Below are 12,966 nucleotides of genomic sequence, written 5' to 3'. Positions count from 1 at the left end.
ATCTCAAGCATCAGCTGAGAGCTGGCTGACTTGGGTGCACTTCATAATCCCTGCCTCAGTTACCCTTGAGCATGGGTGCCGGGCTCTAACTGGACTAGGGGACACTAAAACAGAGCAAGGCTGTTCCAGTGGCAAGTTTTAATCCTTCGGCGCTGGAGGTGAACACAACGTGGTGCGCCATACCCCACTGTACCCAGGGGCTTGCAGAATTCCTCTGCTTCCTGGGCCGATCCCTAAGGCAAAGAGGACTCTTCGGTGAATGCAGTGCAGTAACTTACAAGCACCCTTCAGCAAGGCTTAATGAAGGACATACCAGGCCCTGGACAATGCAGCAGCTCAAATTCCCGTTTAGCGCCCAGCATGTCCCAACATTGCTTTTGGTGCAAGTTTTAGAGCAGCAGACAAGCAAAGTCCCTGCCTGCCTTTTCTCCGACAGCAGGATTTGGCCCAAGCAGAGAAAGTGTAGGACGCACACCAGAGCCCGGTTTAACCACTGGGAGGCTGGGAAACATGGTCTAAAGCTCAGAAGCTGCAGTTTAAGTGCTCCCTCTGGAGACGACAGACACTGTGAGCTCCTTGGGCACAGGGGCCACGTCTATCTCAATCACCTTGGTGTGCCCAGCACCAAACACGGGGCCTGGCAACAGTCTGTTTACAGCACGCATGTAAAAGTGGATAGATGGGGAGTGGCTGAAACTGTGAACTGTCAGACCAGGGAGCCGACTGGGACGGAGAGTCCACCCAGCGTGTGGGGCTCATGGAGCCCGTGGGTCAGCTACAGTGGGCTGCCTCCAGCCTGGGGCCAACTCCAAACAGGCTGGGACATGAGCCCCTGCCCCAGCATTAGAACTTTGTGCAGTGGAGTTGATGACACTGTGGAGAGTGAACCTCGGACTCCAGTGCAGAAAGGCTTCGTGAGAGGACCAAGACACAGAGCAATGCCGGGCAAAGCGTAGCAAGGCTCGGACTCACGGGTGATGAGGTCTCGGGGAGACAGCAGTCGCTCCCTCCAAAGCTGGAGACGCCCCATGTCCCCCAGGGAGAGTGCTGGGCCTCTGCTCACCACAGACCCGGGCAGCCCTCCCCAGCCGTCATCTGCAAGGAGCCCCAGCTTCCTCCAGAGGGCGTGGTCTGTGTCTCCGCCTTCCTGCTACTGCATGCAGAAAGGCTGGGTCCAACCCTCCATCCCCATCCCACTGGGGGCCTGGCAACCACAGCTCCCCTGGACCCCCGGCCAGCCGAGCTGCACACTGGCCGTGCACGGTGGTCACTGGCTGCCCCACTTCAAACACAAGTGGCAGTGCCCAGGGAAGCTTGGGGCTATGGAGAAACGCCCGTCGTTTGAAACCACATACGGGTCAAATAAAGCCCGTAGGGATGAGTGAGAAGACTGAGTTACGCAACATCTCCACTCAGCGCAGGTGGCAACCGAGGAGACGCACCCACACTCACTTCCCCAAAAAGGCCTGGACCCACCTTGAATAGCAAAGAGCCTTCGTTGGTTCCTGCTAGGACCCAGGAAATAGTTTTCTTGCTGATGAGCAGAGCCCGGGGAGGACGGAGCTCGTCCCTGGTCCCTGGTCCCCGGCGGGGCTTGCAGGCGCAAGGGGCGCATGCGCACGGGGAGGGGGCGCCCGGGCGGAAGCCCTCCAGTCTGGGATTTCTGGGCCCGGCTCGAGCTTCTGCCTGTCCACCTGCGGGATCTGCAGCCGGGCCTTGTGCTCACAGACAGCACGGTGCCCCCCTCCTCCCTGCCCCTCCCGCAGATGCTCCCCCCCTGCCCAGGCCCCGCTGGCCCCGCACTCACCCACGAAGAAGACGAGGACGAAGCTGGCCAACGTCAGGGAGGAGCCGCTGCTGACCATGTTGACGAGGAAACGGAAGAACGGGTAGAGCAGCAGCGAGGCCCAGAACAGCCAGTTGAGGAGCGTCCAGGGCCGCCGCGGGGGCACCATGGGCGTCCCGGGGAAGGTGCCCGTGCGGGAGTACTCCTCCTGGAGGGCGTCCTGTGGGCAGACGGCCGCCTGACCTCCCGCCGCCCGCCCACCCCCGGGCCCCCCACCCCTCCCCCGGCGCCTCGGCCCTCCCCGCGATGAGGCCGGGCGGCCCGCTGGGCCGGAACCTCTTGAACCCGGTAAATGGCCAAGGGGTGGGGGTGGGGGGGTCTCCCAGCTCGACTCAAATACCCTAACATCCTCCCAGGGCCGACAGCGAACAAAGAGCATCTGCGGCCCTGCTTGGCTGGCTCACCCCATCGTGGCCCAGTTCTCCAGGGAGTTAGTTGAGTTTTCTGGAAAACAAGCGTCCATACACCCAAACCTTATACCTTAAGTGCTTAATTTTTCCTCTAACAACTTGAGATAGAGATGTCTAAAGTACTTGTCTTACTTGTCTTCTTTCCCAATCAGGATGTACTAAATGATGCGATTTTCTGACCACTCAAGGTCATGATTAACATGAGTCCTCAAAGGGCCGCTTTGGAAGGAGAGCCCCTGGCCCATCCTGGGCACTTCAGGGGCTCTACTCTTCAGCCCCTTCCCGGCTGCCCCTCCAGCCTGGCGGGTCTCAGGGAAATCACACAATCAAGTAATTGTAGGACAAGGTACCACGTGCAGGGTGCTCCCAGCCTCAAGAGGTGAGAGAGACACAGCCAGTCGGCCAAACAGAGGACGTCCCAGGAAGTGACAGTGACGTGTGGATGCCCAGAGAGATGGCACCTAACCTGCCAAGGCCTCCCATTCTGCCTCCTGGCCAGAACTTGGGTGACTTTTCTCATCCCAGCGGGGCCACCAGGAGCCTGGTAACTAGGTAACTGGGGTGTGGTGGACTGGATATTTGCACCTAACTCCCTGAATTCCTACACTGAAATCGTAACCCCCAAAGATGGTGGTATTAGGAGGAGGTGCCTTTGGGGGGTGATTAGGTCATGAGGGTGGAGCCCCCATGAATGGGATTAGTGCCCTTATAAAAGGGACCCCAGAGAGCTCCCTCAGCCCTCCCACCATGACGACACAGCAACATGGCGGGCTGGGACCAGAATCTGACTGACCATGCTGGCACCCTCATCTCTTGACTCCTGATCATCCAACCTCCAGAAATGTCAAAAGTAAGTTTCTGTGGTTTATAAGCCACCATGCCTGTGGGTGGCACTTTGTTCCAGAAGCCTGATTGGACTAAAACAGGAGGTGATACTTTTGTGCCTTAAAAAAACACCAGCTTTACTGGGGTGTCATTTACATACCATAAAATTCACCCATGTAAAAAATGGGCAAGTGTTCTTGAATTCTTTTCCTTAATACCCTTGATAGTGCTTTTCTATTGTAATGTTACAGTGGGGAACTGAGGATGCTTTTTCTGTCTCGTTTCCAGTGAGACATTTGCTAAGCCAAGATTTTGTATCCGTAACCTCTAACAAGAGGAAAAAGTACTCCCTTTTCTAGGAGTCAGCAGGATTCTGAACTTTGTATTCACTCCAGAGTTTTCTTTTTCTCTGGTTTGATTAGAAAACTAAACTTCACCCAAGACCCCCACTGCTCCCCAGTGACGTGGTGGCCACTGTGACTCCTGCCAGTCTCGCGGGCTCCGTCCCTGTGACTTTGCCGGGTGGGACACAGACGCCTGGCTCAGGGCCAGACGTCAGCTCCAGCAGCAGAATGTTTATGGCCTCTCTGGGCTGTGTTATTTCTTTTGTAATAAAGTCCGCCTGTCAGGAAGGGGACTTTGTTAATGATGCCTCCATTTTTTGGTCTCCACGTGTTATCATCCTGTGGCATGTTATACACTGGAACTGGGAACTGTATTTCCTAGAAAGAAACAGCACCCCAAAAGTCTACAGGAGCAGGAGAACCTGTTGACAGAGGACAGGTGCCCCGAGTCCACACAGTGTGCAGCTGCCACCAATGCACTGGACAGGAGGGCACAGAGGCCGAGCGACCCACGTACAGCTGGACTGACTGGGCTTTCCCAGCGTTCAGCTCAGCAAAATAAAATTTATCTCATGACCCTGGGTAGAAAGGGAAGAAAAGGAGAGGAAAAAGAAGGGGGGACAGAGAGAAAGAGCTGGCGCCTCTTTGTGTCAACAAAGAGGACGTGGGGAGCCTTCTGGGAACAGCCCTCCCAGGCATCAGCCAGGGCTCAGGCCTGGGAGTGTGTCCTTTGAAGAGGACCGTGCCTTGGGGCCAAGCCCACCACTCTTCCAAGGCGTGTTAAGTGTTACACTTTGCCCTCAGTGTAAACGGAAAACCCACTGCCAGCTTGAAAACCTCTTAATTCCGATTCCTGAAGGAGTCAAATGCGGCCCAGGTGGACCCTTGTGGGCCTTCGTCCTGCTTTTACGCTGGTGATGTTTTAGAGACCAGACAGGCAACCACACTGCGGACCCAGAGCCATCTTTCCCAAAGAGAGCACCCACACCCCCCAAGAATATTTTGCCTTCAGACCAGCGGCGGGAAAATGGACAAAGGGCTCTTGGGGCCATAACTTCCTCTTTTGTCCACTACACCCATGAAATAGTCTTCCATTCTTTCTGTGAAGGCCCCTTTAAAAACATTTTGCAATGCTTTTTTTCCCTGTCGCCAAGTAGAGCCTCGGCTCTGGGGTCATTAACATCCAGGGTGTGAGGTCTCGCCCGGTGGGAGAGGCTCACGCTCCACCATCAACTCCCGGAGGTCCCAAAGCACCACAGCTGCCGCTTGGAAAGGACCCTTAGATGGCACAGAGCCCACCCCGTAGCACTGACCTTCTCCTGGTAGAGCTTGTGCAGCCAGGCCGCGCACCTGTCCTCATCTTCTGGGACTTCTCCTAAAGGGATCCGCCTGCCAAGTAGAGAGCAGCTAGCAAGGAGGAGGCCCGTGCCGGGTGCCCCGAACACAGGTTCAAGCTAACAATGCTTGCCATCCTTCGGCTTCTATTTAGGTAGCAGTCTAGATAATGTGGAAGTCAGAGGGTAATTCAGTTGATTGAAAAGAGGGGATCCCTGGTGGCGCAGTGGTTGAGAGTCCGCCTGCCGATGCAGGGGGTGCGGGTTCGTGCCCCGGTCTGGGAGGATCCCATGTGCCGTGGAGCGGCTGGGCCCGTGAGCCATGGCCGCTGGGCCTGCGCATCCGGAGCCTGTGCTCCGCGACGGGAGAGGCCACAGCAGTGAGAGGCCCGCATACCGCAAAAAAAAAAAAAAAAAAAAAAAAAGAAAAGAGGGGAAATCCACATCCACATGGGAGGAAATACAGGCCCACATGCAGTCACGGCCCACGAGGGAATGGCCCAGAGCCTGATTCAATGACTCAGACAAAGACCTGTCAAGGAGGACACCTGCCTCTCTGTGCTCCCTGGCTTGGAATATAACACATAAGTGAGATGCTGCTGAAATGTTCTCCATTTGCTTTGAGGCCTCTTTGTAAATTACAGATGCTCTTATCTGTGTCTGTTTCTATGGAGTAGACACATCCTCCAAGAAAGGGGGTCAATAAAATAAACTCTCACACTCAGTCTCAAAAATGGCTGTAAAATACTGTCTTTCATTTGTCGGACCTGAGCTCTTTGATGAGAATGAGTTGGTGAGAGTCACGAAGTGTCTGGGAAGACAAGAGGCTTCACCTAATTATTTACATCAGTGCACGAGTCTCTATTAATATAAACATGACTGTGAACACATTCCATTTAGTACAGACTGCAGACAAGAAGTTATTAATACGTTCATACATTCCCCTGGAAGAAGGTCTGCGGGTCATTTGTGGTTTATCTATTTGGGGAGGGCGCCCTATTTTCTGGAAAGGAAACGAAGCCAGCTTACCTAACGTATAAATCTGCGTGATATTTCTTTCCATTTAGGACTCCCAGCAGTGTTGGATTTTCATTATTTCTGAAATTGAGTGTACAGTCATATACAGCTGAAACTATAAAAAAATAAATACAAAGCAGTATATAGCGTGTGAACCCAATTTCATTTTGTAGATATACATATTGGGAAAACAATAATTGAGTTGCTAGCTGATTATCTTGGAATGAAGGGACTACTCATTTCTCCTTCATGCTTTTCTATATTGTCCAAATGTTCTATGTTGAGTACATACCACATTCCATCATCAGAAAAGCACACAGCTTAGTAACAGAAAACAGTTACTACTGAGGTCAGATCAGTGTAAAGCAATACTGCAATGGCCCATCTAGATGATGTACTACAACAGATATCAATATTTAAACAAATATCAATAGCAAGGTAAATCAATCCAAAGAATACTATCTAAGGAGGTTTCTGAGTTACAGCAGCATAACCATTCTATGTGCATTTTTCCCCTAGAAAAATAAGATAGCTATAAAACTAGGATAAGATGCTGGAAACTTCCTAAGGGACTGAAACATGGTTTAGTCAGTTGACACGGAGCTGAGAAATAAACAAGCATGTGTGATTTTTAACGGGTCTACCAGCTGGTGAGTTAACCTGTCAGCGTATTGAAAGTTACGTCAACATTCGCTGCTGCAGCCCCGGGGCTTGGCCCAGGCTCCATGAATGCTTCTTGGATGGCAGGATGGCAGGAGGACAGGATGGCAGGATGGCAGGAGGACAGGATGTGTGAAGGAACAGTGAGGGAAGAGTGGGGTAGAAATACGCAGTGGAAACAGACGGCCCCTCCCGCAGAGTCAGTAAGGCAGGACTGGTCAGTGGGAAGAACACAGGTTTTGTGGTCGGTCTGGGTGCAAATCCCAGGGCCACCTATTCCCAGATGCGGGATCTTCTCTTGAACAGCCCGCTCAGTCTCCCTGAGCCTAGTTCTCCCGGGGAATGGGACTCAGGATGCTGAATGTCAGCCCTTCCCAAAGGCCCCAGCACATCGTCTGTGCTCAGTAGACTTCACTGAGAGCCCTGCATACCTGCAGTTACTACCAATCGAGTGAGTGGGGTGATGGGCGGGCAGAGAGTCACTTGGTCTGGCTGGGAACGTGGAGAACCAAGGTTCAAAACCACTGTCCATTTGCTTCTACCTGCCGCCTGCCCACCACGTGGGGTCCACGGAGGGTGCTCTGGCAGCTAGAGCACGTCTTAGCCAAAGGGAGAGGGTCCCTCGCGCTGACCTGCAGGAGTGCCGGCAGATAGCTCCCCACCCTCCACCCAAGCACCCGAGACCACTCCCCTGTCCTCCCCGGTGGGGAGAGGTGTCCCCCTCCCTAGGAAGAGTGAGGCTGGGGGAGAATAACCTTCACGTGTAGTACATCGTCCAGCCATTTTAAGCATAGAATTACACAGAGTGAAAGGCCTCAGGCTGCATGGGGTGTGGCTGTAGAGCCCCAGGGTGTGAGAGCCCATGTCCGTCAATGGGTTTCACATCTCCTTTCTTCAGCCTGCCCTTACACAGGAGCCTGACGCTTCCAACAGAGGTGGTGTTACTTCGATTAATCAAGGATGGGGCTTCCCCAGAGAAAAGCCTAAATGTGCACAGTTCCCTCCTTTTCCAGAGAAGAAGCCCCAAGGTCTTGAAGTGATAGAACTGGGCCTGGCACTAGATCCAGCTGCCTGCAAAGCCCAGAAGAAGGACGGTACGCCGCTGCCAGCCCCGCCAGCCAGGCAGCCCTGGGTGTGACCCCAGCCTGCTGTGTCATTGTAGAGTCACTTGGGATAAGTTCCTCACCCTTCAGCCCTAACTTCCTCATCTGTAAATTGGAAGTAAAAAAACTGTTTCCTTCACTGCATCTGGCGGGCACGTGCTGCGGCCACGCTGTGAGGTGCTTGTGCTGCCTGGCGTATTAGAATTGCCCCACCACCATCATCATCATCATCATCATCATCATCATCATCATCATCATCATCATCACCACCACCATCACCACCATCATCATCATCATCGTCACTATTCGCGGGGGTGGGACAGCCTGCAGAGCTGGCTTCGGCCTGTAGGGAAAGCTCAGGCAGGGGGAAGAACCTGAGGGAGGGACCCAGAGCCACCTGGAGCAGTCAGGGACCTTCAGGGTCCCCACGTGTTAAAGTCAGAATCGGTGCTGCCTTCGCTCCATCCACAGGAGCCGGGTGGCAGGTCTGCGCGATCACAAAGCCAAAGCTCCTGGTGGGGCCGCCGCCCCCCGGTGTGGGGACAGCACCGGAAACGCCGCACGGTCCACACCCACCGACCCCAATCCCCGGTGCAGGCCGGGGAGGAGCTGGGGGCCTTGGCGGGCGCAGAGCCGGCGCCGGGGACGCGGGGAGGTCCCCCAGCTCCGCCCTCCCGCCTCCTGGGAGACGAGGGACAGGGCAGTGGGGTTTCCCGGCAACTGCAGAGCAGCAAAGGGTAAAGCACGTGTTTCCAAACTCAAGGGACCAGAATTCCACAGGAGACAAAGGACTGCAGCAAGCTGGCCTTGTTGCGACTTGCTTCTTGTCCTTACCTACAGGAATTTAGGGCTCCGGACTCGAGGCCAGCCCGACAGACGGCAAGGTCACAGAGATCATCGCCTGGAGGCAGCTGGTGCCCAAGACGGGCAAGAAATGCCAAATAAAGCAAAACCGCAACAAAAACCTGGGCTGACCCGGCGTGAGCCCCAGGCACGCAGCACGGCCCGCCGCCTGCAGTACCGGCGCCGAGCAGCAGAGGGCAGTGTTGGCCTAGCGTGCGTGTGTGCACTTGTGGGCGTGGTGCGTGTGCGCACTTGTGCAGGCAGTGGCCACTCCTCCAACGCTGGGTGCCCAGACCCAGGCTAAGCAGGGGTGACGTGCCAGCCTCCGTCCCTGGCTCCCCTCCATCGTGGAGGTGGGGGTGGAGGCACGGGGAGGTAGCTATTCCTATGGGTGCCAGGGTGCCCTTCCCTCAGTGCACGGGGCCCCGCAGGGTCGTCCTTACCTACATTTCTCAAACTCCTCACGGTGATGGCAAAGCCCTTGGTGCGAGGCAGCAGGTGGTGCTTGAGGCTGGGCAGCCCCTTGGCCTGGGCCACCTGCATGCTTATCTGGTGCTTCTTCTCCGTGAACCGCGTGCCCTCGCAGTGAATCAGGAACTGGAAGGGACAGGGTGGCCGTTACACACGTCCCCGAGGCCACTTACACACCCCATGGTCACTCAGACAGCTCTGAGGTCGCACACACAGCCTCGAGGTCACACACACAGTCCTGAGGTCACTCAGATAGCTCCGAGGTCACACACACAGTCCAGGGGTCACACAAGGTCCCGGGGTCCCGCGCACCATCCCCTGTCAAACGCCGCACACGGTCCCACAGGAGCCTTACGAAGTGGCCCGAGCAGGGATGGCCTGGCAGCTGTGCCTGCCCTCCCCTCAGGCAGGACCTCCAGCCCCCCGTCTGCTGTGGTCAAGGGTCTGTGAGCTTCAGAGAGAGGGTCTACATTTGCGGAGGCTCAGGAAGCAGAGGCGTGAGTGAGTGTGAGTGTGTGACCGGGGAACCCCGAGTTCATCTGCGACGGGACACCCCGAGTGTGAGTGTGACGGGGCGCCCGAGGGCCGGGTGCACGTACGAAGTACTTCTCAGGGTAGTCCTGCAGGTGAAGCAGGCTCTCTGAGACGGTCTTGCGGTCCTGCTCCCACTTGCGCGTGCAGAAGACCATCTCCGTGAAGTACCACATCCAGCCGATTATGGGGACGTAGGCCAGCTCCTTCTTGGCCAGGACCTTGGAGCCCTGAAACAGAGGGGGCCCGGGGTGTCCGTGAAAGGGGGCGTGGGGTTCTCCCCGACGGCCGCCAGAGATCTCTAGGAGGAGTGAACGTGTGCTCCAGGCACGGGGACAGTTCCCGAGCACGCGGAGGCAGGGAGCCTCCGACACCGTTCAGTTGGAGGTCAAGGTCAGTTGGAGGTCAAGGTCAGTTGGAGGTCAAGGTCGTGCGAACCCTGCCCCAGGGGGCAGGGAGCAAGGGGGCCAGGCTCTCCGCGGGGAGGGCAGGCAGCGGAGCAGTCGGGAACCGCTGGGGGCCATGGGATGCCGCATCACCCTCCACCAGCTCACACAGGCAGGTGCCCACCCCGGAGTGCTGCTCGCTAAGCCCACCACGCAGACCTCACCCGGTCCGCAGCAACGCTGCTGGCTCTGCGGGTGGGCGGACCCTACCCTCCTTACAGGCCAGGAAACGTGGCCCAGCGGGTTCTCTGGGTTCCACAGCTAGGAAACGGTGGAGCCGAGAGGCGAACCGGGATCAGCAGAGGTGCTGGGAGAGCCCCACCCGTCTGCTGGCCAGCGCAGCCCCAAGGCTGCAGGTGCTGCAGGCTCCGAACGGGCGGGGGACAAGCAGGGATCCAGTGGGGCGAGGGAGCAGGGGAGACACAAGAACAGCTTTTGATCAGTGGACTGGGTTCTATATTTCTCGCCCCTAATTTTGGAATTGGCCAAGATGCTCCTAGAAATAGCCGTCATCCATCAATGGCACAGATGATGGAGGCGGTGATGTGGACAAGTGGTGGCCTCAGCTGTGCCCCTGGTGACAACTGTCTGGTCATGTCCCTGAACCCACGGGGCCCGGAAGCAAGAGCCATGCTTCAGCACTGCCCTGTCTCTTTTCCGTCACTCCCACGAAAACTACAAAGCTCAGCAGAGGGGCAACAGGCCATACCCCCCAACCCACCCACGCAGGCCAGAGAAAGGTGTAAACAGCCACTTGTTCCCTTGACCTTAAAAAAACCACAAGCATCTTCCCCACTGGGAGAAGGAAAAGCACAGATACCTTGCAGGAGTAGCATCTCCACATTTCGGCGGGTTTTGGTTTTGTTTTTCCCACACACAAATTTCCAATATGCAAATTTCCTCAGACAGAACCAAGCCTGGGGAATTCCCTGCTGGTCCATTAGTTCGGACTATGAGCTTCCACTGCAGGGGACACGGGTTCGATCCCCGGTCGGGGAACCAAGATCCTGCATGTTGTGCAGCGTGGCCAAAAAACCCCAACAAACGAACAAAAAACCCCAAACAAAAAAGAGAAGAAAGAAAAGAACCAAAACCATAAAATCTGAGGACTTGCCCCAGAAGGCCCAGAGGCAGGTCCCCAAAGATCAGAGTACTCGCCAAGTGAGGGGTGTGGACCCACGTGTGCCAGGCACAGGCTACACTTTCTACACATCACCACTCCCCCACAGGAGCCATCTAAAGGCCATGCGCTTGGGGCTTCCCTGGTGGCGCAGTGGTTGAGAGTCTGCCTGCTAATGCAGGGGACACGGGTTCGAGCCCTGGTCTGGGAAGATTCCCACATGCCGCAGGGCAGCTAGGCCCGAGAGCCACAGCTACTGAGCCTGCGTGTCTGGAGCCTGTGCTCCACAACGGGAGAGGCTGTGATAGTGAGAGGCCCGCGCACCACAATGAAGAGTGGCCCTCACTTGCCACAACTAGAGAAAGCCCTCGCACAGAAGTGAAGACGCAACACAGCAAAAATAAATTAATTAATAAACTCCTACCCCCAACATCTGAAAAAAAAAAAGATCCTTAAAAAAAATAATAAAAAAATAAAGGCCATGCGCTGAGTCCATGGGTGGGTTTCAGGCTGTGGGAGGCCTCCTGGCCCTTTCCTCAGCCGTCCCCTCTTGTCAGCAGGGATGTTTTCATGGTCCCTGCCGCCTGCCCTTCAGTCACCTCCCTGATCACAGCCTTGAGGATGAAAACAAAACAAAACATCTTCACCAAAGAACTAAACTTACTTTCTCGGCAGGTTAGGATTATTTTAAAAATTACCTACTCCTGAACGCTTTCCCAAATTAATTTCTGGCAATTTGAAGGAGCTGTGAATGGTGATCTATTGTATAGCCAAGAGAAGGATCATATACTCCAAAGTAGCAGCTGTGGGGTCTGGAAGGTGAATGGTCCAATGCAGTCAATCACGGCTGTCTGTTGGGGAAAAGTACTCTCAGGGGTATTTCCTATTAATGGATCCATCCCAAGTGGGTCTTAGCGGTTGGCCCCTGATGACCTGCTGTTAAAAGGAAATGGCGACTTTGACACTGATGTGGGAGGTACATGTAAACCAAAAGACGTGACCGCAACAGTCTGTGTGTCATCCCTGTCATACTGTGTTACAGCACTGAAAACCATCTAAATGTCCCACAGTGGAAGAGTTCTATGAATTACCACAACATTGTAAATTAACTATACTTCAATTTTTTTAAATTAAATTAAAAAAAGTTCTATGAATTATGTCATATATGATAACATACAAACGTAGCCGGTGGGCCGAATCTGCCCTGCCACCTGTTTTTATAAGTAAAGTTTTACTGGGACACAGCCGCTCTCTTTTACAGACACGTTGCCTACTGCTAGTAGGCTGCTAGGAGCACGGCTGCTTCCACGCTCCAACAGTTGAGTTGAAAAGTCGTGACAGAGGCTATATGGTCCATGAAGCCTAAAATATTCACTATTTGGACAATGACACACAAACTTTGCCAACCCCTTGATTTACAGCCACTAAAATTTGTTTTCTATGAATATTTAATGGCTGGGGAAATACTTTATGTTAAGACTAAATTTTTTTAAAATCTGTAATCAAAACTGAGTTTATAGTATGACTAACTATATGGAAAATGATAAAACAGAAAAAACTAACAGTAGCTATAGCTGGATGGTGAGATTAGAAGGGCTTCTTTAATTTTCTTAGATTTTCCTGGTTTTTTTTTTTTTTTCTACTAAATATATAAAATACCTGAATGGGGTATCTTAAGTGGAACTTTGAAAACAGGTAAGACTTCAATAACAAACAGGCTAGGGCACCCACACCCTAACACTGAACTTTTCAGAAATCTATTTTGCTAGTGTCCCTCTAACAATGCGCTTCTTAAGAAGTGGTTGACATCAGCACATTTTCAACCATGTGCTTCTGGAACACGAGGCTCTGGATCAAACACAGCCTCTCTGTTTTTAATGAGGAAAAGGAACAGAAGAGGCCTTTCTGTTTTTATGTTGAATTAATCCATCTTCCAACCTTAAAATTCTGGATGTGATGATTAGGCCTAGGCCTTGATGTTGATTATGTTTACATGGTGAGCCTCAACTTTCCTGT

At 54.0% G+C, this 12,966-nt stretch overlaps 1 protein-coding gene across 3 annotated transcripts in view; it reads right to left on the bottom strand.

Moving 5' to 3' along the window:
* The window catches only part of AGPAT4 (1-acylglycerol-3-phosphate O-acyltransferase 4), a 124,922-nt gene that overhangs the window by 15,425 nt on the left and 96,531 nt on the right, over positions 1–12,966 (bottom strand). For all 3 annotated transcript variants that reach the window (XR_014295095.1, XM_082633522.1, XM_082633521.1), the window contains exons 4-8: positions 9,453–9,614; positions 8,826–8,979; positions 5,789–5,891; positions 4,739–4,814; positions 1,808–2,006 (exon numbers count right to left, since the gene is read on the bottom strand). Coding sequence is in view for 2 of the 3 variants with exons in the window: in XM_082633522.1 (XP_082489648.1) it covers positions 1,808–2,006; positions 4,739–4,814; positions 5,789–5,891; positions 8,826–8,979; positions 9,453–9,614 (694 nt within the window). In the remaining variant the exon portion in view is untranslated. The remainder of the gene's footprint in view (positions 1–1,807; positions 2,007–4,738; positions 4,815–5,788; positions 5,892–8,825; positions 8,980–9,452; positions 9,615–12,966) is intronic.

Source organism: Mesoplodon mirus, assembly GCF_964341445.2.
Source record: "Mesoplodon mirus genome assembly, chromosome: 10".
NCBI classification, from domain to species: Eukaryota; Metazoa; Chordata; class Mammalia; order Artiodactyla; family Ziphiidae; genus Mesoplodon; species Mesoplodon mirus.
Note: the sequence above shows the minus strand (reverse complement) of the source record. Positions and strands in the feature narration are given on the sequence as shown.